The 25563-nt window shown below is 41.2% G+C and overlaps 2 protein-coding genes across 8 annotated transcripts in view; one reads left to right on the forward strand and one right to left on the reverse strand.

Moving 5' to 3' along the window:
* Positions 1 to 456, reverse strand: part of TIGD2 (tigger transposable element derived 2) — a 44930-nt gene extending 44474 nt beyond the window's left edge. For 2 of the 3 annotated variants that reach the window (XR_003511479.1, XR_003511478.1), the window contains exon 1: positions 127 to 456. The gene's annotated coding sequence lies outside the window, so the exon portion shown is untranslated. The remainder of the gene's footprint in view (positions 1 to 126) is intronic. The other variant, XM_027544077.1, reaches the window with a different exon arrangement.
* A 266-nt stretch (positions 457 to 722) lies between these two features.
* The window catches only part of FAM13A (family with sequence similarity 13 member A), a 331522-nt gene continuing 306681 nt past the window's right edge, over positions 723 to 25563 (forward strand). For 4 of the 5 annotated variants that reach the window (XM_027544078.1, XM_027544079.1, XM_027544080.1 and 1 more), the window contains exon 1: positions 22708 to 22938. In XM_027544078.1, coding sequence (XP_027399879.1) covers positions 22912 to 22938 — 27 coding nt within the window. In that variant the 5' untranslated portion in view covers positions 22708 to 22911. Of the gene's footprint in view, positions 948 to 22707; positions 22939 to 25563 lie in introns of those variants that run through there. The other variant, XM_027544081.1, reaches the window with a different exon arrangement.

The raw sequence follows: 25563 nt of genomic DNA on the forward strand, positions 1-25563 counted from the left end.
CCACACCTATCCTGCAACTGTGTTGAGAAAATTAACGCCTCCTATGAATGTGATGGCTAAATACAACAAACACTGCTTTGGGGCATTACACACACAGTGTCAAGGAGCGGGACCTGAATTGCCTACCTCCTGAAATTAAGAGGTCAGAGAGCAGCCGTGTTAGCGAGGGCCTTTCCCCGCAGAAACGCGGGACGTCTTTGCTCATGGAGAGGGAGCCCGGATTCCTCCGTGGTCGCCAGCAACCAGGATGTCACCACCGAAGCCAGCCAGCGAGGGAGAGGGCGCTTGGCCTGGGGGACACCAGTCCACGGGCCGGGGACATCGCTCTCTGCCTGACTTCGCGGCGACCAGACCAATCTGAGAGCAAATGGAGTCTCCCGAGGGAGGCTGACACCGGCAGCGCGGCGGCGGCAAGAAGCGAGCGTCGCCGCCGGAGCCGGAAGGCGGGGGATTAGGGGGCACGCGCGCGCCCCCGCAGGAACGTTGTGTCGGCGAGGGGGCGGGGCCTGCGCGAGCGAGCGCGCGCGGCCCGGGGGCGGGGTCTCGGGCGAGCGGGTGAGAGGAGGCGGGCCCAACCTCCTTGGAGTCTCAGGGCGTCGCGTGGCTGCTGCTAAGGGCCGGGCTGCTCCAACCTGCAGACTGCTTCGCCCGCCAGCAGGGAGCGGTGCAAGCTCACCTTGTCTTAGCCCTTTTCCCAGTGTCCCGGCTCTGTGGGCGAGGCTTCCCCCCACTCTTACGGGGAATAAAAATCGCACCCTCGGAGGGCTCGCGGGAAAGCTGCGCCGCCTCGGGTGCCTTGAACGCGATGCGAATGGGGCAGGGCGAGCGCACGTGGAGCTTGTTTACAAATAGCGGCCCGGGCGTCCGCGCCTCGCAGCGCAGACTCCCGGGAGTCCCCAGCCCGCCCGCCAGGACAGGACGAGCCGGAGCAAGAATCCCGAATCAAGGTATAAGCGGGGGGACGCGGCTGCTGGCCGAAGGCAGGGAGGCTGGCTCCCCGTGGGGAAAGGGGTCAGGCGAGGACGTAGGGCTGAGCTCTGCAACATCCATCCGAGCGAGCCCCGGAGAGGTGGGCGCGCCGCCGAGGGCGGTCAAACTGCGTATCCGGTCGCCTTCCTGCTGGGTTGCTCGCGGGTGAAGTCTCAGTCTCTGTAGAAGCTACTCTGTGCGAAGCTGACGGAGCCCGGGAGACGGGAGAGCCTGTGGGAAGCTCCCTCGTGAATTTCATGCCGCTCCCTTCACTCTCTCTGCCTCTAGGTAGTAGTAAGGGAATTTTAACAAAGACTCCCTTGGTTGGTTTGAATCCGAGATACACTACGTTTCTATTCGGGCGTTTTAAATGAATCAGTTGCGGGCACCTGTGCCGTTATAACCGCTGCGAGGGACCGTGCCTTGCCGGCGTGGCGGGACTCGCTTCCCCGCAGGGCCGGGAGCCTTCCCTAGAGAAGCGAGCGGCTACACAGTCCTGCAGCACCTGTTTACCGAGGGCACGCCTGTAGCCTGTCCTTTATTACTCTTTTTTTGGTACAATTTGAAAAAAATGCAAGTCTTTTAGTTAAGCCTCTCGAATTTCTGAAGATAAATGTCTAACCTTTTTCGTTCACATAAAGTAGCATAGTAATTAGTCATTTATTTGCAAAGGCCACTTTGTTGCCAGAATGTTTCAAAAGGGAACTGACCTGAGCAGTCTTACTGCGGAGATGATTTTAAGGCTTCTAATTCTCTGACTTCCTCACCCAAACTGCTCATTTTCCTTCCTCAAAATCACAGCTTTTCCCCATCTGACGTGTTGGAAAATCTTTGATCTCCTAGTTATACTGAAGTTGTAAGTGGTTTTTGACAAATGTCTGCTTTTCCTCTCCCTCCCCTCATGTCTTGGTCCACTATATTGGATAAAATGAAACTTCGTGCTAGTTTAGTATCATTTTTTAAAGTTAGCCTCTTTTCTGTGATAGCTGTGGTGGAGGTGTTTTAGTCGCTAAGTTGTGTCCGACTCTTGCATCCCCACGGACTAGACTGTAGCCTGCCAGGTTTCTCTGTCCATGGGATTCTCCAGGGAAGAATGCTGGCGTGGGTTGCCATTTCCTTCTCCAGTGATATTTAATAAGAAGCGTGACAACAGGTGTATCTGAGGTATGAAACATTATTCATTCCTCAGAAGGAAAGGGAGCTGACATTACATGTACCCAGAAGTTAGCCTGGTTTTCCCCTCTCACAGCCTACTGGTCCCATAATATTTAAATAAAATGAACTCTGACTCTTACCTCTATCCCCCTCTATCTCTGGGGTTTCATTTCCTTCCAGACACCTCTCGGATCCTCTCTGTTTCTGCTGAATTCTCCAGCTTGTTGGTGTCTTATCTCTTATAGCTGTTCCCTTTTCATCACCTTGTGTAAGTTCAAATTTGGAACATAGCCCACATTTCTTGTTTTCCTCAAACACTACTTCGTAGGAGACCCTTGTCTGCCCAAGACAGCTTTAGACAAGATTTTTTTCATCTAACAGACTTGTTCCTTTTTTGGAGGGGAGGGGTCACTAATTGCAGTAGATACATCAATACATTAGCTATAAGAGTAGGGAGACCTTAAAATAGAATGCATGTTAGCCTTGTTTTATTAAGAGACTGGCTGGCCATAGGGAACTGCTTACTGCCAGTTCTTTCCATTGGGTGTCACAGCCTTGCTCTGTCTTGCTGTGTCGTCCTTCCCTTTTCTCTCCAGTGTTTTTCTGTCTCAGGGTCCCTTCTGTCCTTCTCTCTCAGCCACCTGTGAAATCTTACAATTCTTCTTCCTTTATTACACAGAGCAACTTTATATTCTGTATCTGTTTTCCAGTTGTCCCTTACCCTAATCAAAAGACACGTCACTCCTTGTGGAATTTTGCCACCAGTATTTCTTTCCTTCTGCATATATGCAGTCTCTCCTAAATCCTTCTAATAGTAAAGTTTGTGTTACCTCTGTTTTATGTACAAGGATGCAAAGCTTAAAGAAATGTATGAATGTATCAAATATAGGTTGTTGAATGGAGATTAATCTGACTTTGAAGCGTGTTCTGCCCACACTATCACAATTGAAGTATTAACTCAAACACATGAAAACAGGAAAGTAAACTTGTGGGGTTTTTTTGTTTTTTTTTTTTTTTGAAAAATTAAAGTCTCAGTCTATTAAAATGAAACTTTTGACAATAACCTACCAAAAAGGCATTCTTGCTTGAGAGTACTTCTAAGTCTGCAACTGAGTTGATCAGACACAGCATTTGGTTTATGGAATGTGGGTTTTCTTAAAACTACTCCAAATCACCTGAAAGTGGCTTATGTTTCTGACCATTTACAAGCCCTAAATTTATTCTTAATGCATAATAGTATTGCAGTGGAATAGGAGACCTCTAGAATAAATTCTTGATTTTATAGGCACTGCATTTTAGGTTTCCATTTAGTTCATCACTAACCTCATGCACTTGGAAGTTTTTGTTTGATACCTGAAATTACTCCAGTAAGCTTAGGATGAGGACATGTTAACATCATTCCATGTGTATTAAACTGATTTAATATCAAGTAGTATTTCTCTGTTAATTGAAATTTTTACTGCCAATGGGAAATCTGTCACTTTCAAAAAAAATGTACTGTTACCTATTTTAAGAGACATAAAATATTAAGGGGAATTTTAAACTAAAAAATAATTTGGGGTTGTGTTTTAGTGCTAACAAGCTGTGAAACAAGCTCAAGCTGGGAGTCAGGTAGAGCTTATTATAGGATTTGGGTAAGCTGGAATCAAGATTGCCGGGAAAAATATCAATTACCTCAGATATGCAGATAACACCACCCTTATGGCAGAAAGTGAAGAGGAACTCAAAAGCCTCTTGATGAAAGTGAAAGAGGAGAGTGAAAAAGTTGGCTTAAAGCTCAACATTCAGAAAACGAAGATCATGGCATCTGGTCCCATCACTTCATGGGAAATAGATGGGGAAACAGGGGAAACAGTTTCAGACTTTATTTTTCTAGGCTCCAAAATCACTGCAGATGGTGATTGCAGCCATGAAATTAAAAGATGCTTACTCCTTGGAAGGAAAGTTATGACCAACCTAGATAGCATATTCAAAAGCAGGGACATTACTTTGCCAACAAAGGTCTGTCTAGTCAAGGCTATGGTTTTTCCAGTGGTCATGTATGGATGTGAGAGTTGGAGTGTGAATAAAGCTGAGTGCCGAAGAGTTGATGCTTTTGAACTGTGGTGTTGGAGAAGACTCTTGAGAGTCCCTTGGACTGTAAGGAGATTCAACCAGTCCATCCTAAAGGAGACCAGTCCTGGGTGTTCTTTGGAAGGAATGATGCTAAAGCTGAAACTCCAGTACTTTGGCCACCTCATGTGAAGAGTTGACTCATTGGAAAAGACTCTGATGCTGTGAGGGATTGGGGGCAGGAGGAGAAGGGGACGACAGAGGATGAGATGGCTGGATGGCATCACCGACTCAATGCACGTGAGTTTGAGTGAACTCCGGGAGTTGGTGATGGGCAGGGAGGCCTGGAGTGCTGCAATTCATGGGGTCGCAAAGAGTTGGACATGACTGAGTGACTGAACTGAACTGAACTGAAGGTGATTTTTAGAGACATTTAAAGAAAGTGAAGGGTCTGTTCTTGGTTGGGTGCTTTTAGAAAGCAGAGGCAATTTTACTATTAGGCATCTTCATTTTTACCCCAGAAGCCAAAGGAACAGGCTTCTCCTCATTGGAGAAGAAGCAGTCATCAATAAAATGAAAGTTTGTACTTTGAAGTCTCTTTTAGCTGTAAAGTTATTTTACTGTATATTGTAGACAAAAGCTTGTTCATTTTTATTATAAACATTTTCTTTTAAATTAGTTAAAGGGGGGAACACTTTCCCACTTAAATTTCTTGCCCCAAGTGTGAGGTCAGATTGCTCATCAGAAAGTCCTTTTCCTTAAAAAAAAGAAAAGGTTATGATACTGAAAGGTGACTTATAGTCTTGTGTTGTATAGATGCTCAGTAGGCTTTTATGGCTTCCCTTGTGACTCAGCTGGTAAAGAATCCACCTGCAATGCGGGAGACCTGGGTTTGATCCCTGGGTTGGCAAGATCCTCTGGAGAAGGGAAAGGCTACCCACTCCAGTATTCTGGCCTGGAGAATTCCATAGACTGTATAGGCATGGGGTCACAAAGAGTCGGACGTGACTGAGCGACTTCCACTTTCAAGGGGCTTTTAAACTTAATTTAGTTTTCCATATTTCTTTGTTGGCTGGCGGTAGATTTTCAGCTGATAGGCAGTATAGGCACAGATAAGAGAATGAGTTCCTGGGAGGGTAGAAAAGATTTAATAGGGTCAGAAGAGGGAAAATTGCTGGTGGAAATGTTAAAAGTTAGGAAAGCAGGTGGATATAAATTGAAGAACCAGTGAATTGCTGATTGATGTCAACAATGTGGGTGGGGAATTTGAGTGAGATTACACACTGCCCGCCTTATGTTTCCAAACTTGCCCAGTGTCCAGCTGTTTGCTAAAGGAGCCCACAGTTTTGTCAGGTGGATCAAATCAGGTTTATTGAGAGCCTCCGGTGCCTCCCTCTCCCTCTCCATGGCAAATGCAGCGTCATGGTTTCAGGCTCCTCATTCTTCTTCTTTAGCCTACAAAGTCTTTTGCAGGCTACAAAGTTTCTAGTTTGTCCCCAAAGCTGAGTTTTTCAAGATTCCTTAGACCCTATGGATGAGAATCGCCTGGTGTGTGACTTATAGATTCTGGCGCCCACTTCCAGGATGAAGCTCAGGAATCCTTATTTTCGGTGAGCATCACAAGTGTTTGTAATAGGCTAAAGATTGAAAGCCTTATACATTGACAACCACTGTGAATGAGATTCCTCTCTTAAAACATTCTTTTGGGAGAGTTTTTCTTTTCTCTTCCCCTCCTACCTTCTTAAATTATATGCAATATTTGAAGGAAGATATAAAATACAGAAAAAAAAGGAAACAAGCATACCAATATTCAGAAATAACTACACTTAATATTTTGGTGTGTATCCATCCTCTTTCATCAGTGTAATTATTATATATGTAATGTGTGTATGTATATGCATATTTCAGTAAGAATTTGAAGTTATATACATAAATTATATACATGTGTTTATTAACACATTATAAATATTTTAGATATTGTTGATTCTAATCAACCAAATACCGTCAGAAACACATCTTTGCCCAGTTGGGCTTACTACTAAACAGAGAGTCTCAGAAAAGAGGGAGTCAGGTAGAGCTTATTATAGGATTTGGGTAAGGTGATTTTTATAGAGATTTAAAGGAATTGAAGGGTTTGTTTTTGGATGGGTGCTGTTAGAAAGCAGAGGCCATTTGGCTATTAGGCATCTTAATTTTTACTCCAGAAGCCAGAGAAACTGGCTAGAGTCCTTGGAGAAGAAGCAGTAGTCACTCTTACTAACCTGGAGAGGAGGGTGTTTGATCATTTTTGTGGTAGCATAGCTTTCCCCTTCTTTCCTGGTGAGATTTTCTGTTCAGGCAGGATTAAAGAGTGATCTTGTTTTTGTCTTGTTTGATTGCAGTCATGGAGAATCCTTCTCTAATGTCTATGAAATTAATTACATTCCTCAGGGTAACACCATACTTACCTTGTTCAAAGCTTTCAACACATACTCGAAGGCTCCAAGATTCAAAAAAGTTTAAATAATAATTATTAATTCTTTCAACCTTGAAGCTATCCCTAATGCAACTGGCTAGTCATTGTAGTTCCACCTTATGAGACTCCCTTATGCTTGAAGATGATAGTTATTAACACCTCGTGATGGTGTTCATGAAACTCAGTTTTGATCAATTCTATAAGTTTCTATCACCCAAAAGAATACCCCCTTTCCCTCCATCCCTCCGTCCTTTTCCTCAGCCCTTGGCAACCACTCGTCTTTATGGATTTGCCTATTCTAGGTATTTCATATAAGTGGAATCATACAGTGTGTGCCCTTTGTGACTGGCTTCTTTTCCTTTAATCAAATGTTTGCAAGTTTAATCCTGTTGTAGCATGCATCACTGCATCAATTTATTACTGAATAATTGTTATATGGGTACCCTGTGTTTCATCTATCAGATGATGGGCATTTTGCTTGTTTCTACTGTTTGACTATTATGAATAATGCTGTTGTGAACATCCAAGTACAAGTTTTTGAGTGCACATATGTATTCATTTCTCTGAGGTGTACCACAGATTGGAGTTGCTAGTTCATGTGGTAACTTTATGTATAACCCTTTGAGGAGCTATTTTCTAAAGCAATTCACCATCTTATAGTATGTGAGGACTCAATCTTATTCAGACTGCTATAACAAAATACCACAGATCAGGTAGCTTATATACAACAGAAAGTTATTTCTCACAGTTCTGGAGGGTGAGAGGTCTCGAACCATGGTGCCAGCAGATTTGGCCTGATGGCTGGTTAGGACTGACTTCCTGGTTGACAGATGCCTTCTTGTCATGTCACCACTTGGTGGAAGGGGTGGGGGATCTCTGTGGGTCTCTTCTATTAGAACCTATTAGTGAAAGCTCCACCCTCAAGACCTAAGCACACTCCAAAGGTCTTGCCACCTCAGGCTGTCATATTGGGCATTAGGATTTCAGCATAGGAATTTGGAAGGGACATGGACTGTCAGACCACAGCAGGCTCTAGTGTCTTCACCAACACTTGTTACTGTCTTTTCTGTTCACAGCATCCCAGCAGATGTAAACTGGTATCCGGTTGTGGTTTTGCCTTGTATTTCCCTTATGGCTCATTGGAGCATGACTTGATTAGCTTATTTACCAATTTCATATATCTTTTTTTTGCAGTGCCATCTATTCAGATCCTTAGTTCAGTTTTTAATTAAATCACAAGAGAGTTACAATAATAAGTTTAAAGTATTACAATTTACTGTTCTTCCACTGGCTTTCCTGGTTGTTCTTAGTCGCTCAGTCGTGTCTGACTCTTTGTGAGTCCATGGACTGTAGCCCGCCAGGCTCCTCTGTCCATGGGATTCCTCAGGCAAGAATACTGGAGTGGGTTGCCATGCCCTTCTCCAGGGGATCTTCCCAACCCAGGAATCAAACCCAGCTCTCCAGAATTGCAGGTGGATTCTTTACCATCTGAGCCCCCAGGGAAGCCCATGAATGCTGGAGGGGGGAACCTATCCCTTCTCCAGGGGATGTTCCTGACCCAAGAATCGAACCTAGATCTCCTGCATTGCAGGTTACCAAGGAAGCCTGGCTTTGCTAGAGAAGAGACATAAAGAACTTGCTGACGAACATCTCTATATCTAGCACAACTGATGTGGACAATATTTTTCATGATATGCAGTCACTTAAGGATTCTTGTGATAAATTCTGGCCATCTAGTCAGAAGAAAAAATTATGACTTGTGGATGAAATTAGGCATCCTTTTATCTGACAAATCTATGAGCTTTGGTTTGTGCTAAATTGCTATAGCTAACTCCTTTTGAATTTCTTGTATTTTTCTTTCTCTTAGTCATTCATTGTGTTCTTTTTAGTTTTGTTTTAGTGGTAACTCTTTCTATATTTGGAGAAGGCAATGGCACCCCACTCTAGTACTCTTGCCTGGAAAATCCCATGGACTGAGGAGCCTGGTAGGCTGCAGTCCATGGGATCACTAAGAGTCAGACACGACTGAACAACTTCACTTTCACTTTTCACTTGCATGCATTGGAGAAGGAAATGGCAACCCACTCCAGTGTTCTTGCCTGGAAAATCCCAGGGATGGGGGAGCCTGGTGGGATGCTGTCTATGGGGTCGCACAGAGTTGGACATGACTGAAACGACTTAGCAGCAGCAGCAGCAGCATGGTGCAATTGACAGTCTTCAAAGAGTCATCCTTTTGGAGATATGTTTGAAATATACTTTATTATTATCTTTTTCTCCTTTGTAAAATAGTGGCAGAGTCTAACTCTGCCCTTCCTATTTGTATTTATTTTCTTTCTCAACTTAAACCCTGACACTAAAAATCTGAAAGGTGGTGGTAGGTGATAATTATCTCTTTTCCTTGGCTTTTCATATTTTTCCTTTTTTGCTTTGTTTCATATGGGTGTGTATTCACATATATCAATTTATATGTGTGTGTGTGATACTTTTTCCCCTCAGTTGAGTTTAGTTCAGTTGCTCAGTCGTGTCCGACTCTTTGCGACCCCATGAATGGCAGCACGCCAGGCCTCCCTGTCCATCACCAATTCCCGGAGTTCACCCAAACTCATGTCCATCGAGTCGGTGATGCCATGCACCCATCTCATCCTCTGTCGTCCCCTTCTCCTCCTGCCCCCAATCCCTCCCAGCATCAGAGTCTTTTCCAATAAGTCAACTCTTCGCATGAGGTGGCCAAAGTATTGGAGTTTCAGCTTTAGCATCATTCCTTCCAAAGAACACCCAGGACTGATCTCCTTTAGGATGGACTGGTTGGATCTCCTTGCAGTCCAAGGGACTCTCAAGAGTCTTCTCCAACACCACAGTTCAAAAGCATCAATTCTTTGGTGCTCCGCTTTCTTCACAGTCCAACTCTCACATCCATACATGACCACTGGAAAAACCATAGCCTTGACTAGATGGACCTTTGTTGGCAAAGTAATGTCTCTGCTTTTCAATACGGTGTTTATGTTGGTCATAACTCTCCTTTCAAGGAATGAGCATCTTTTAATTTCATGGCTGCAGTCACCATCGGCAGTGATTTTGGAGCCTAAAAATAAAGTCACCCACTGTTTCCACTATTTGCCCATCTATTTCCCATGAAGTGATGGGACTGGACGCCATGATCTTAGTTTTCTGAATGTTAAGCTTTACATCAACTTTTTCACTCTCCTCTTTCACTTTCATCAAGAGGCTCTTTAGTTCTTCTTCACTTTCTGCCATAAGGGTGGTGTCATCTGCATATCTGAAGTTATTGATGTTTCTCCCAGCAATCTTGATTCTAGCTTGTGCTTCTTCCAGCCCAACATTTCTCATGATGTACTCTGCATATAAGTTAAATAAGCAGGGTGACAATATACAGCCATGATGTACTACTTTTCCTATTTGGAACCAGTCTGTTGTTCCATGTCCATGAACATGTTCCATGTTCCATGTCTAACTGTTGCTTCCTGACCTGCATATAAGTTTCCCAAGAGGCAGATCAGGTGGTCTGGTATTCCCATCTGTTTCAGAATTTTCCACAGTTTATTGTGATCCACACAGTCAAAGGCTTTGGCATAGTCAGTAAAGCAGAAATAGATGTTTTTCTGGAACTCTCTTGCTTTTTCATTGATCCAGTGGATGTTGGCAATTTGATCTCTGGTTCCTCTGCCTTTTCAAAAACTGGCTTGAACATCTGGAAGTTCACATTTCACGTATTGCTGAAACCTGGCTTGGAGAATTTTGAGCATTACTTTACTAGCATGTGAGATGAGTGCAATTGTGCGGTAGTTTGAGCATTCTTGGCATTGCCTTTCTTTGGGATTGGAATGAAAGCTGACCTTTTCCAGTCCTGTGTCCACTGCTGAGTTTTCCAAATTTGCTGGCATATTGAGTGCAGCACTTTCACAGCATCATCTTTCAGGATTTGAAGTAGCTCAACTGGAATTCCATCACCTCCACTAGCTTTGTTCATAGTGATGCTTCCTAAGGCCCACTTGACTTCACATTCCAGGATGTCTGGCTCTAGGTGAGTGATCACACCATCGTGATTATCTTGGTCATGAAGATCTTTTTTATACAGTTCTTCTGTATATTCTTGCCACTACTATTCTTAGTATCTTCTGCTTCTGTTAGGTCCATACCATTTCTGTCCTTTATTGAGCCCATCTTTGCATGAAATGTTCCCTTGGTATCTCTAGTCTTCTTAAACAGATTTCTAGTCTTTCCCATTCTGTTGTTTTCCTCTATTTCTTTGCACTGATCACTGAGGAAGGCTTTCTTATCTCTCCTTCCTATTCTTTGGAACTCTGCATTCAGATGCTTATATCTTTCCTTTTCTCCTTTGTTTTTGCTTCTCTTCTTTTCACAGCTATCTGTAAGGCCTTCCCAGACAGCCATTTTGCTTTTTTGCATTTCTTTTCCATGGGGATGGTCTTGATCCCTGTCTCCTGTACAGTGTCACGAACCTCTGTCCATAGTTCATCAGGCACTCTATCTAACAGATCTAGTCCCTTAAATCTATTTCTCACTTCCACTGTATAGTCATAAGGGATTTGATTTAGGTCATACCTGAATGGTCTAGTGGTTTTCCCTACTTTCTTCAATTTAAGTCTGAATTTGGCAATAAGGAATTCACGGTCTGAGCCACGGTCAGCTCCCTATCTTGTTTTTGCTGACTGTATAGAGCTTTTCCATCTTTGGCTGCAAAGAATATAATCAATCTGATTTCGGTGTTGACCATCTGGTGATGTCCATGTGTAAAGTCTTGTCTTGCGTTGTTGGAAGAGGGTGTTTGCTATGACCAGTGCGTTCTCTTGGCAAAACTCTATTAGCCTTTGCCCTACTTCATTCCGTATTCCAAGGCCAAATCTGCCTGTTACTCCAGGTGTTTCTTGACTTCCTACTTTTGCATTCCAGTCCCCTATAATGAAAAGGACATCTTTTTTTGGGTGTTAGTTCTAAAAGGTCTTGTAGGTCTTCATAGAACTGTTCAACTTCAGCTTTTTCAGCATTACTGGTTGGGGTATAGACTTGGATTACTGTGATATTGAAAGGTTTGCCTTGGAAACAAACAGAGATCATTCTGTTGTTTTTTGAGATTGTGTCCAAGTACTGCATTTTGGACTCTTTTGTTGACCATGATGGCTACTCCATTTCTTCTAAGGGATTCCTGCCCACAGTAGTAGATATAATGGTCATCTGAGTTAAATTCACCCATTCCAGTCCATTTTAGTTCACTGATTCCTAGAATGTCGACGTTCACTCTTGCCATCTCCTGTTTGACCACTTCCAATTTGCCTTGATTCATGGACCTAACATTCCAGGTTCCTATGCAATATTGCTCTTTACAGCATCGGACCTTGCTTCTATCACCAGTCACATCCACAACTGGGTATTGTTTTTGCCTGGTCCCTCCCTTCATTCTTTCTGGAGTTATTTCTCCACTGATCTCCAGTAGCATATTGGGCATCTACCGACCTGGAGAGTTCCTCTTTCAGTATCCTATCATTTTGCCTTTTCATACTGTTCATGGGGTTCTCAAGGCAAGAATACTGAAGTGGTTTGCCATTCCCTTCTCCAGTAGACCGCATTCTGTCAAACCTCTTCACCATGACCCGCCCGTCTTGGGTGGCCCCACATGGCATGGCTTAGTTTCATTGAGTTAGACAAGGCTGTGGTCTGTGTGATTTGATTGACTAGTTTTCTGTGAGTATGGTTTGTGTGTCTGCCCTCTGATGCCTCTTGCAACACCTACTGTCTTACTTGGGTTTCCCTTATTTGGACATGGGGTATCTCTTCACGGCTGCTCCAGCAAAGTGCAGCCACTGCTCCTTACCTTGGACGAGGGGTATCTCCTCACCGCTGCCCCTCCTGACCTTGAACATGGAGAAGCTCCTCTTGGCCCTCCTGCGTTCACAAAGCCACTGCTCCTTGGACATGGGGTTGCTCCTCTCGGCTGCTGCCCCTGACCTTGGGTGTGGGGTAGCTCCTGACCCCTACCCTTTTCTTTTTATAATGATGCTTGTAGATCTCACAAATTTCTATTTCCCCCTTTTTCTTTATCTTCTACATTGTGTTCTTTTCCTTTGGGGATGTAATAGTGAAACTAGCTAACAATTTGGAAAACCCCTGTCAACACTGTGCTGAATTGATGTGCAATTACATGATTGCTTCTTTTAGAAAAAATTTATGGATTTATTAAATCTATCATTATAATGCTGACTGGACTTTTAAAATTTCTCACTTCAGTTGGTAGTTTGTTTCCAGTCATGTTAAAAAGAAACAGGCTGATAAATTTAACAATAATCTCTGTTACCATAACACAGGAATTATTTTGCACTGACCTTGTTCTGAAGTTGTTGGAATTTTTTTTTGTAACCAGTAGATGACTTTAATTTATTATTGCTACAGTCCCTGAAGAGCAGGTTTTTAGGTAGTTTTTCTGACGTACTTTTCAAATGCAGTATTGACTTCAACTAACCAACTTCCCTCCCTCCCTCCCTCCCTTACACTTTTTATCTTTTTACTTTTGATTGAAGGATTCCCTTTTGCATATTTTGAGAGTCTTTGCACATGACTATGAAATTTATTTTTCTCAGTTCAGTTTCTCAGTAGTGTCCAACTCTTTGCAACCCCATGGATTAGGTGATGCAGGATAATCTTCCCCATCTCAAGATCCTTAATTTAACTACATCTGCAAAATCCTTTTGCCATGCAAGGTTACATATTCACAGTGGGTATTAGGATGCGAACATGTTTGGGTGGTTATTATCCAGCCTACCATGATCAAAAGACTAGAGTTTAAGGTATATAATAGCAATAGCAATTTAAAAAAGAAAAAATGGCAATTGGAAAAAATTCTTGCCTGGAGAATTCCATGGACAGGAGACTGGCAGGCTACAGTCCATGGGGTCACAAAGAGTTGGAAACGACTGAGAATTTAATTTTAAAAAACCTTGAAGTTGTGTTAAGGAGTTTGGAATTTCATCTATATGCCTGCATTTTTTATTCTTATAAAAGTTAAAAGTATTGGATGCTCACTTCACTGTGCACACACTCAGAATCCAAATACAATTAGGTGGATGAACACAGAACCCTTGAACCCCATCTGTGGAGCCCTTAGACCTAAAAAGAAGCTGCAGGAGAGGAACACAGTAAAAACCTGTTTCAGAAATATAGGGTTGTAATTGTACCAGAGAGATACTGATGAGATCCGCATTTAAAATATTTAAATATTTTAAATGGCCGTGGGAACAGAGAGGAAATTGCTTTGAAAAACTTTTAAGAGGTAGAATAAATAGGCTGTGGAGATTTTCTACTACTACTACTACTAAATCGCTTCAGTTGTGTCCGACTCTGTGCAAGCCCATAGACGGCAGCCCACCAGGCTCCCCCGTCCCTGGGATTCTCCAGGCAAGAACACCAGAGTGGGTTGCCATCTCCTTCTCCAATGCATGAAAGTGAAAAGTGAAAGTGAAGTCGCTCAGTCGTGTCCGACTCTTCGCTACCCCATGGACTGCAGCCCACCAGGCTCCTCCGTCCATGGGACTAGATTTTCTAGGGAGGGATTAAAAGAAGCCAGAGGAGGCTGAAGCAACCTTTGAGATGTTTATGAAAATGATCCTACTGTACATTTCCTACTGAAATTTTTTCCTACTTTGTGCTGACTTCTGGAGTCTACCTGAAATCAAATGCAACTTTCTGTTCAAACATGTTGTTTGCCAGCTAATTAATATCTCCTTTTCGTAGGGTCACTGTATAACAAATAGTCCCAATTAGGACAATGATTTTTAGAGCCATTTTTAAAATATTAAGTCAAACTTACTTTAAAGCACCAAGCTAAAATTTGTATTTCTTTATAGCTTCCGAGGCCAAAGGTATAATCGCTTCACTAATACAGTTACTTAAACCAAAGGTGAGAAAGAATTCAAAATTACTTTTGAAGAGAGACAAAAAGCCTCAAGTTTCTTGTGGTTCTGGATTTATACAGCAAATTTGAAGACTGAATCAACACTGGCAGTGACTCACATTATTTTCAGTGCATGGGGATGATGAAAGAAAATTCAGCACATGAGAGGAAGATAAGGAAACCCCCTTCATGGACAGTTTTTTCTTACTGCTACTTAAGGCTGTAGTCCAGAAAGTCCCCCGGTACACAGAGTATGCTGGGGTGGTCAACAAAGCCCTCCTTAATTCCCATTTAATGACTTTGCCCTGGTGTTAGGGCAGAGGGGAGTGAAAAGATCTTTTCCAGCGCAAGACAGACTTCGGTGAGTCTGGGTTCTTAGGACCCTCGGGGAGAGGATCCTTCTGATACCCTGGCAATAGCCTTTGCTGGCGTCTGCCTACAACACAGAAGACCCGGGTCCAATCCCTGGGTTTGGAAGATCCTCTGGAGAAGGAAATGGCAACCCACTCTTGTACTCTTGCCTGGAAAATCCCATGGACAGAGGAGCCCGGTAGGCTAAAGTCCATGGGGTCGCAAAGAGTCAAACACGACTGAGCAACGTCACTCACTCACTCACTCTTAACCTCAGCTTTCCCATAGCACTTTTAAGAGTAAAAGGGGACCCGATTAATAATTACATTAAGTCAGCAAACATAAATTGAAACTCTCCCAGGCAAACTGGAGTACCCACATTATTAGGCACTGCTCCAGTGTCCTGGAAAACAAAACTTTAAAATCATTTTCCATACCTCTCTTGATTAGGTTGATATCTTTTTTGCCTCTTAAGTTAATTATTCATCTTAAGAGTTCTTTCTACAAAATTCATGTGACTTATCCTTCACTACATGAATTCAAGACCTGTTCATCTCAGCTGGATTATTACTAACAGAGTCCATTTATCTGTAAGGAGTCTCCTTCCTATCCTAGCACCTTCTCATCAGATGTTCAGGTGAATATGACACTAGTTGACTTCCCTGGTGGCTCCGATAGTAAAGAATCCACCTGCAGGAGACCTGGGTTCGATCCCTGGGTTGGGAAGATCCCCTGAAGGAGGGCATGGCAACCCACTCCGGTATTCTTGCCTGGAGAATCCCCATGGACAGAGGAGCCTGGTGGGCTACAGTCCATGGGGTCACAAAGAGTCTGACATGACTGAGCAACTAAGCACAGCACAGCAGCGTGGCACCGGTTTACTCAAGCTGTTCATTCTACTTAAGAACTTAGAGTAGTTTCTCATTGTTTATGAGGTCAAGCCAGTGTTTCTTTGCTTTTCCAGTTAGTGTCAGTTCCCCTGTTCATCACACAGACCCACGTTAGATGCCCTCTTTTTCCCCTTCCGTCCTAGTCAGTGACCTCTGTATAAGTCAGCTCAACACCTGCCTTCTTGGTGGTCTAGCTCCAATCACTTTCATCCATCCCATCTTGTTCTGTCTTCCAATTTTAGACTTTTCTCAAAGACTAAGTTCACATTTCAAATTTGATTATACAGTTTAGTGTTTTATATTTGGTAATTGAAGGATTAAGACTCAAGTGCCTTCAGGAGCCATAAGATAGTTGTAAACTGAAGCTGGCAGAATGACAGACAGTAGGTATTGAGTGCCTGGATAATCCTATGGGTAGAGAAGCCTGGCAAACTACAGTCTGTGGGGTTGCAAAGAGTTGGACACAACTGAGCAACTGAGCATGCACACACATGTTGATTGCTAGCAATAGTGATGTTCACCCATGTAGAGGTCCATGGCCTTTCAAATCACTATGGAAGTGATACAAAATGGTCAAACAGAATACCTTCACAAATTGTGCAATTGATGTCCTAAATATTTTTACATACACTTCATAGTTCAAGTAATACACCGTTTCCTGTACATCTCTTTAGCCATAATTCCTAGAATATTAATAAGGTATACATTGTGCTTTGTATATAAGTGCTTGTGAAATTGAAAAGTTAAATTGTGGCTTTAACAAATTTATTGGGAAAGTAAAACTTTTCCAAAAAATTGAGTATTAAATAAATAAGCTATGAGGATATATTGTATAACACAGGGAATATAGCCAATATTTCATAGTAACTATAAATGGAGTATAACCTTTAAAGTTGTGAATCATTTTGTTGTACAATCAAAACATATAATGTTGTAAATCATGTATCAGATCAGATCAGTTGCTCAGTCGTGTCCGACTCTCTGCGACCCCATGAATCGCAGCCCGCCAGGCCTCCCTGTCCATCACCAACTCCCGGACTTCTATACCTCAATTTAAAAAAAAAGAAATAAAATGTGACTATTCTCTTGTTTCCCAGGCCTGAGGCTAGGAGGATTACCATAGATATTTAGTGCTTCCTGTTCCCAAATCAGCCCTCTTGTCAACTTCGTAGTGGGCTGGGCCCTGATTTTCTCCTGCTATGGAGATTGGTGTGGTGGATCTGCTTTGGCTTCCAAGCAAGAAGGAAATTATGTCAAGCAGTCTAGCCTCAGCCAAGAGGCATGCTGAGAGTTGAAGCAGAGTTATAAATAGGACTAGAAGAAGGGGCAGTAGGAAGCTAACAAGGAAGTAATAGAAATGCAGATCAAACAATGCAGCTTAAAGAATGACCCACAGATTCGGGGTTTCTAAACTTTGGGTCGTGTCCAAGAGTAATGAGATCAATACTCAAAACCTGAAAAGACAGCTGAATTTTTTACTATTGTAGTAAGGGAAAGCTATGCTGGTCAGGCAGTCTTGTGAGCAGAGCAGATGGCTATCTTAAGAAGTGTGGAATTAGAATTGGTGCAGTTTTGGGGGGTGTTGGCATCATCTGAAGGAGAGTGGTTACTCCAATAAGGTGTTTATTGATTGGTTGGCACTCAGAGGCATGTTTATTAGAACTTTCTTTGTTGGCCAGAAGTGATGGGTTGGCTTAAAAAAAAACGATCGGTTTACTGAAGCAGGTTACCAGTTGAACAGATTTAAATTAGTTATTTTGGTTATTGGTTTCCCTGGCTACAAAGTAATCAGTCTTTTCCTAGGACCATGGTAATTGTTTTTCTCCTGAAGTGGAATGGAAATGCATCTAAATTCAGAACAGAGAGGAGATCATCAGCTTTAAACTGGTCCTTTTTCAGGGAAGCCTTTCAGAAAATACATAGGAGAAGGTTCAAATGTAGCTGTTGTCACAAAGCAGATTAACACACCCAATAAAGACTTCATTCCTACTGTTTTCTAAGGAACCAGAGTCCATAGACTAGTCTTTCAGTAGGTATATGAGGACTCTAATGCCCAGTAATGAGCAAGGGTCAGTGAACTTTATAAAGGGTCAGATGTAAATATTTTAGACTTTTGGGTCATATGTTCTGTCTGTGTTGCAGCTGCTCAGTTCTGCCATGGTACTGCTACTGCCAGAGTATCCGTATGCATGTGTAAACAGATGCGTGTGACCAGATTTGGTCTGGAGCAGCTGCATTTGGCAGGGCTTTCCTGGTGGCTCAGTGGTAAAGAATCCACCTGCCAGTGCAGGAGACTCAGGAGACACAGGTTCAATCACCTGAAGAAGGAAATGGCAACCCACTCCAGTATTCTTGCCTGGGAAATCCCGTGGATAGGAGCTGGGCAGGCTATAGTCCTTGGGGTCACAAGAGAGTTGGACACAATTTAGCAACTCAACAATGACAACAACAAAGCTGTATTTGGCACTCAGGCTAGTTTGCTGACCCTGATATAGAACAAGTGCATCCACTGTGAGGGATCCAAACACCAAAATATCTGAACCCTTCTGTCTGACAGAGAGTATGTAAATACTAAATAGTTGCTGACTGGCTGACTTCTGATATATTGTCTAGCCGAATGTCATTGATTCTGGGCCAGGTTGGGAGTCTCATTGAGAAATAGCTGGGATAGGGCAGGAGCTGGAGTAATGAATCCAGCTTGGAGTCTTTTTTGGACCCCAAAAAAGTCTCCAGTGTCCCATTTCTAATGGGCCACCAGTGCTTCATGCTACAGTTGCCACCTACCACACAAGCCACCCTGATATTTGCTGGTCCTTGCTACATGGCTGATGGTACTGTGTCTACAGGCTGCTGCTCTTCTTCTGGCATCTGTTATAGCTACTCCCAGTAAAGAGATTGTGCCCTTTGATATCCATTAGCTCTGCCATCTGACATTAGAGGGACTGGCTTCAAAGCATTTTTTTAGGTGTTTTGGAGGCTGGAGGATGACCTGGTCCTTTTCCTCCATGAATCTTCCCAGGTCAAAGGGTGATTTAAATGACAGTGTCCAAGGGGCCTGACCATCCATTGTGAAATAACCTTGACATCTTTCTCCAGGGTACCCAGGAATCTTCTTGAAAATAGGACATCTTTTGTCCTGGCCGTGCTTTTTCAGCATTTTTGGAAGTAGTCATAGAGTTAGCCCACCAGAGCAGATTCTTCAGTAAAGCACTTTAAAAAAATCCCTCTATCCTTTCTAGGAAGAATCAGTAGTTCATATAAGCAAATCTCTTGACTGTGGCTTGTGTATCTTAAGTTCTTTATAAATCAATAATCAGGAATATACGTGTGTGACTGCTCAGAGAGCTTTCTGGAATTAATTGAACTCTACTATTGCTTTCATTCATTTGAGGGTCAGGAAAATAGTAATATTTCAGGCTATGATAACAGATATATTCTACGAAGAAACAAACTTTGTAGTCAAGAGAGCCTTCTGGTGCTTTTTGTTAAATGGCCTATTCAGGGTTTCTTTTAACAAATGATATCTAGTCACCGCAGAAAAATAAGGATAAAAATTTGTTATCACAGTACTAATTTTACTTTATAATGGTATTTAAGAAGTTACTGAAATTAGGACTAAATTTTTTCCCTCCTTCCATCGTCCTTCTATAGTATTATCCAAAAATAGAAAAAAGATAAATATATACCTATTAGAAACAATAACAGAAAGTATAATTTTTGATTCTCGAATTTGATCTGATATTACTGAATGCTTTTCAAATTCATCATTAAAAATTGGAAGAAGAGCAATAATTTTGAAAGAGATGGAGAACGAAAAAAGACTATTTTTGTTTGATATTTAAATCAATTATAAAGTTAAATACCTGTGGCAGATTCATTTGATATATGGCAAAACCAATACAATATTGTAAAGTTAAATAAAATAAAATTTAAAAAAAGAAATTATTCAAATATTATAAAAATGATTTAGAACTAGGATAAAAAACTAGATAGAATATACTAGCCTGAAAAATATACCCCAGTATGTACATGTACATGTGTATTTATGAATTTAATATATAGTATACATAGTATCACAAGTGGGAAATGAAAAATTTGCCGAATACATGGTACGGAGTCCTTTTATTGAGTATATGAATTAGGCTAAAGACAAACTTGTTCTATATACATGCATGTATATTCACATATAGGACCTTCAAATATAGTATCTTACCGGGAGTCTTGTTTCATTCTCACATAAATTTTATTTGGTCTAGTCTTATAAGAATGCTGTACTCCTCAAGGTCATTCAGAGGTCTAGGGTTTGTTCTATCAAGTTACTCTGTCATCTTCTGGGACATTGTCCATCTTCTCCATGGTCAAAGCTAGGTTTCTGGTGCATCCTCATTCCAGCTTGTGATGAAGGGGAGGGGATTGTGATGAAAGGGAGGGAGAGTAAACGTGAAGCAAGGAATTTCCTATTAAGCATAGGACACAGAAGGTGCACATATTCTATTCGTACACATTCTGTTCATGCAGATCTGATCACTTGGCCCTGTCTACCTGTGTGAATGGTTAGGAAATGTCGTCTCCAGCTGGGTAACTGTGGGCTCAGCCACAACTCGGGGGAAGAAAGAGCTCCAATATTATCAGAAAGAGAGATGATATATACTGGAGAGAGTTAACAATCTGGACCATAGTAGTTATATGAAAATAAAACATCAATTTAGATCCTATCTTTTACCATACTTTGAAACAATTCCAAGTAGAAATATATAGTCAAACCATGTGATAAGCATCCAAAATTGTTAGCATAGCATAGCACCGGGAAAATGGTAATAAAAATCAGTGCTTTATTACAATGACCTTATAAAAGAGACTGCAATGGAAAAGACTCCATTTGGTAAACAAAATAGATCAAAGAGAGTTCACAGAATAAGAAGTACAAATGACTAATAAGGATTTTTCATATCTTTAATGTTATGATAAAAAAGAAATATAAGTTTGAAAATGAGAAATCATTTTCACTAAATTAGGAAATACTTTACAAAATATTCAGACCTTGGATAGGGTAAGTTGAAGAATAAAAATTGCCAGAGCCAGTGTGTGTCAGGAGCCTTGATACATGTTCATATTCTCTGTGATCCAGAAATTTCATTTTCAGGAGTCTTTACTAGAAAGAAAAAGATCAGATTGAGAACAAAGCATTATTTAAAATCATACACAGATAAAATTGGAAACCATATAAATGTCTAAAAACATTTTAGGGAAAGTGACTAAATGGTTATATATACAGAATGTAGTATTATGCATGATTAAAATAGTTTATAGCACTAACAATATGGGATCTGATGAGATGTTAAGTAAAAATATTAGGATTTAAAATGATCAGAAATTGGATTTAAATTACATTTTTAAAAAAGCAGAAAAGATCCTGGAAGTAAATATGTTAAATGTTTCTGGGTGTCCTCTGTTATTCTTTTGCTACATCTTGACTTCTTTATCAGCATCTCTAATTTATTAATCAAAAGGTTTCTTTACTGACTCCTCCCTCCCACCATTGGATGATCTAGGAGAAAAGGTACATACGTTGTCGGTAAGGTATATAGCGCCTGGCCCAGTGTAGGTAATGCATATTGATTGGGTAACGTTGGGTGATGGGCCTTGAGATGACCTAATTTTTTTATTTTTCACCATGGACCAGCAATATATATAATCAGAAAAAGAAGACAAATTTTGTGTTAGAAAAAGTTTATGTTACGATTTTCTTTAGTAATCAGCCTAGTTTTCTAATGATTGAACGGGAAGCAGAGTGATTAAAGTCTAGATTAATGAAGAAGTGAAAAAAAAATGTATCTTTGTAATAGAGAGGATTCTGTCCATTGTCCCACCACCATTCCCTTGTATGGCCTTGGGATTGTGTTGCTGTGCCTTGTGAAAGTAGAATCTGTGCAGTGTTACATGTGCACCTATGGAAATAAAACATAGTTGGTCAAGTCTTATGGATCGCTTAATACGATTTGCTGTCTTGGCTCCTTTGCAGGTACTCTTGGTTGGCTGCAGTTAAACAAAGAATACTATATTTGGAGAAAAGTATTGTAATTGGATCTGATTTCATTTTTCCCTTTTCCTCCTACCTCCTCCCCTTAAGAGTAAATATTAATATGTTTTGTAGTTGGGGGCAATTAAAGTCTTTTAAAGTTGGATCAGGTGAAACTTCCCATGTAATACTTGTTACCATTCCCTTAAATGTGCCAGTTAAAAAGATTTGACAGAAAAGCGGTAATTAAAAAAAAAGTACCATTTCCTTCTGGCTTGTATGAAATGGATATTTTTACCTATCCGCTCAAATATTTGGAAATTGTCAAATGAGATTTTCTAATGATGCAGCATATGGGGTAGAAAATTCTGGAAAAGTCAGCTGGAGGCTAACTTTCCAGACCATAAATTGCATATGTTGAATTGTGGATGTCTAGAAACATGTTGTCTGTGTTTATCACCAATGTATGTAAGATAATCTGAAGCTAATTAGAAGCAGTATGTAACAGTTAAATAAAGTAGAGCGTTCTCATTTGGAGCAATGCTGACAGAATAAAGGTGGAAGGAAGAAAATTTTGATAAAATTTAACTGATTCTTCCTTAGAAAAGTGAGGAATATGCTTTCAGATTTAAACCTGAGTGTAAATAGATGAATTTTTCTTAGAGATGAGTATCGATGGAAGCAAATGTGCCTTTGCTTTCTGCACTTAGTTAAATGTGTTAATAAATGAACACCACCTGTTAAGGTAATTGGTGCTTTCTGAACCGAAGAAGCCTGTGTGTGGCATCTAACAAGTCAGGTTTAAGAAAAAGATGTCAGCGACTTAAGACCCAGGTCACGTGACTCCGTCAGTTCACCAGTCCTAGAAGCTGTGGATCAAATTTCAACTCCAGGCAGTCCTCCCAGCCATGTGGGTTTAGCCAAATCAGAAGCAAACCCACACTTCCGAAAATGTTAGGAGCTGCCCTGGACTTTCCGTGGGGCCTCTGGATCTGGAGCTGTGTTTTATATCAGAGCATATCGACCAAATGGAATTCTAGTGTTTTGCTGCTGTTTTGATCATTTCATCCAGCCTCCGTCAGATCTGCCAGGCGAGATGGGGGCTGGAGCTCTCGCCATCTGTGTGAGTACAGGCCGCCTCTGTCTCGGTGGACGCTGCCAGGGCCCAGGAGAGGCCTCTGCCCTCCTGGTTTGGAGGAGATGTCTGTGTGACTTTGTTTTTCCTTCTTAGGAGGTGTGGGGAGATTTGTTAAGTTAAATTCCTAACTATTCACATGGACATTCAGCAGTATTTGGGGTGGTATTCCATGTTATCGTCCAGTTTCCTTTTCCACATGAAGGAAGATGTGTGCTGAGTTTACTCAGTTAAGTAAACTTACATACTGTATGTAGATCACTCTCCAGTGTTTTATTTATTTTTTTCCCAGTGTTTTAGACTTTCTTGTTCTGAGTTAAGTATGAGTTAAATTGTAGTTATTGGACATATCTTGTGCCTAGATTTAGAGCAAACTAAAAGAATTAAAATAACCGTCAATGTCTTTGCTTCCAAGAATGTATGTAACATTTTTCTATTTCACATTTTTGTTTTAATTTAGTAATTCTAGAATTTTTGTTTTAGCATGGTTGCTAAAAGTGATGGTGAAAGAGCTAAGTTGATAAACGTGTGTAAATCCTTAACCACCCGTACAAACTTCTGGTTATAATACAGTAGCAGTAATAAAAACCACGGATATAAAATCCATGGAGAAAGGTGTGTATTTCTAGGGCTGAAATTCATGAATTTTCAAAAAAAGCAATTCTCTTGGTGCTTACGAGTACCCTTTTGCAATAACCCAGTATATCTACAATTACATAAATTACAGAATGCTGTAATTACATCTTTTTAAATAATACACAGAAAATACATCTATCTCAAATTGGTACTGTTTTCCAAGGGGCATTTTATTTGTCCTGGAGGTTTACTAAATGAGAAATAGCTTACTCTGTATTATCATCTTTAACTGCTCTCTAGTGTTTCATCACATTTTGATCAGATCCTGTGAAGTGTCAGAATGAACTGTATTTTTGTTGTAGTTCTGGTGGCATCCTAAAATATCTAGAAACATCTGGGAAATTTTTGACACGTAGGCCCAGAATGGCCACCAGATGGTGCACTAACCCCATGGATTGAATTTTTTTAGTAAAACTGTAGGAAAACTCCCTGGTTTTCAGCTCAGAACTTCTCAGCATCCTGTGTCTTCCTAACTCTTCCTTTCAGCCCCGATGCTTGGATGCCTGTGCAGCTGGGAATCTTTTTATCACTCCAAAGACTTTCCTTCAAGATCTTATTTTTCTTTGTGGAAAATAACGAGCTTATATTTGACAGCACAGGTCTGCATTTTTCCAGCTTTATGAAAGAGAGACTTTAGAGCTGGAAATGTGTAGAGTAAAGCAGCAGATTGACCTATTAGCCCTGACATTTGCAGACATCTTATTGTTTGATTGGATCTTTGCTACTTGCTCTTATTCTACATATATTGGTCTCTGCTGCTGCTGCTAAGTCGCTTCAGTCGTGTCCGACTCTGTGCGACCCCATAGACGGCAGCCCACCAGGCTCCCCCGTCCCTGGGATTCTCCAGGCAAGAACACTGGAGTGGATTGCCATTTCCTTCTCCAATGCATGAAAATGAAAAGTGAAAGTGAAGTCACTCAGTCGTGTCCAACTCTAGCAACCCCATGGACTGCAGCCCACCAGGCTCCTCCATCCATGGGATTTTCCAGGCAAGAGTACTGGAGTGGGGTGCCATTGCCTTCTCCATATTGGTCTCTACCTTGACTAAAATGCAGACTAACCCATATACAAAATTCCATATTTTTCCTTAATTTATATCCAAAACATATACAAAATTTCATTTAAGGTTGATATAGAAATCTTACAATTTAAGAGATTATTTGCTCCCAGGAGAAATAATTCTTAATCATTCCTACTCTTTAACTTTAGCTTGGTCTTTGATTGTGCTGTGTCCCAATTTTACTTTAGGGGGAAGCACAGTTTTAGGAATCGAAGCATGGTATTTCTGGAAAAAAGGCTATTGAAGATGAAAACACTTTATGTTTCTGACAGAAAAGTGAGAACTTTAAACATAAATGAATTCATGTGGGCTCATAAACTTAATAGTTTGGAACTTTGCTGCCTAGACATATGTGTAGTAACTGCTCAGTATCCTGTTACTGAAGATAGCTGTTCTTCAGACAAAATAATTGAGTACCAAATGTTTGTAAAGTGTGTGTATGGGTGTCTGTGAATGAATTCTTGAAATGGGAAGACAGGTTTAAAGATTTTGAATTCCTAGTTCTATTGACTTTCTCATCCTCATTTCCTTTTGATATTTTCTGTTTCCCAAATTGCTAGTGCTGTTAGTAAAACTGTAATGAACTCAGAAACTTACTTAAATTACATAGAAGAGGTTGATTCTTTACTGGGACATACTTACTTTTCCTCAGTAATCACCCCCAGGCAGAACAGGAAACTTACACTTGCCAACTGGCATTATCTTAGTTTCTTCTAGTTTTTAGTACATTTTTGGATGACTCAAGCCTTCTCAGATGAATCCTGAGTCTTTCAGATTCCCTGCCCTTCCAGGTGTTCTGTCCAAGGTGCCATGTGGTCAGTTTGAGGATAGGTGGGCTGAGACTGGGGAGTGGATGTTCTAATGGATGAATAAAGGGGGGACCTTGAATGCCTATGTATAGGTTCTTATACTCTTGA

The sequence above is a fragment of the Bos indicus x Bos taurus genome, chromosome 6 (assembly GCF_003369695.1).
Source record: "Bos indicus x Bos taurus breed Angus x Brahman F1 hybrid chromosome 6, Bos_hybrid_MaternalHap_v2.0, whole genome shotgun sequence".
Lineage (NCBI taxonomy): Eukaryota > Metazoa > Chordata > Mammalia > Artiodactyla > Bovidae > Bos > Bos indicus x Bos taurus.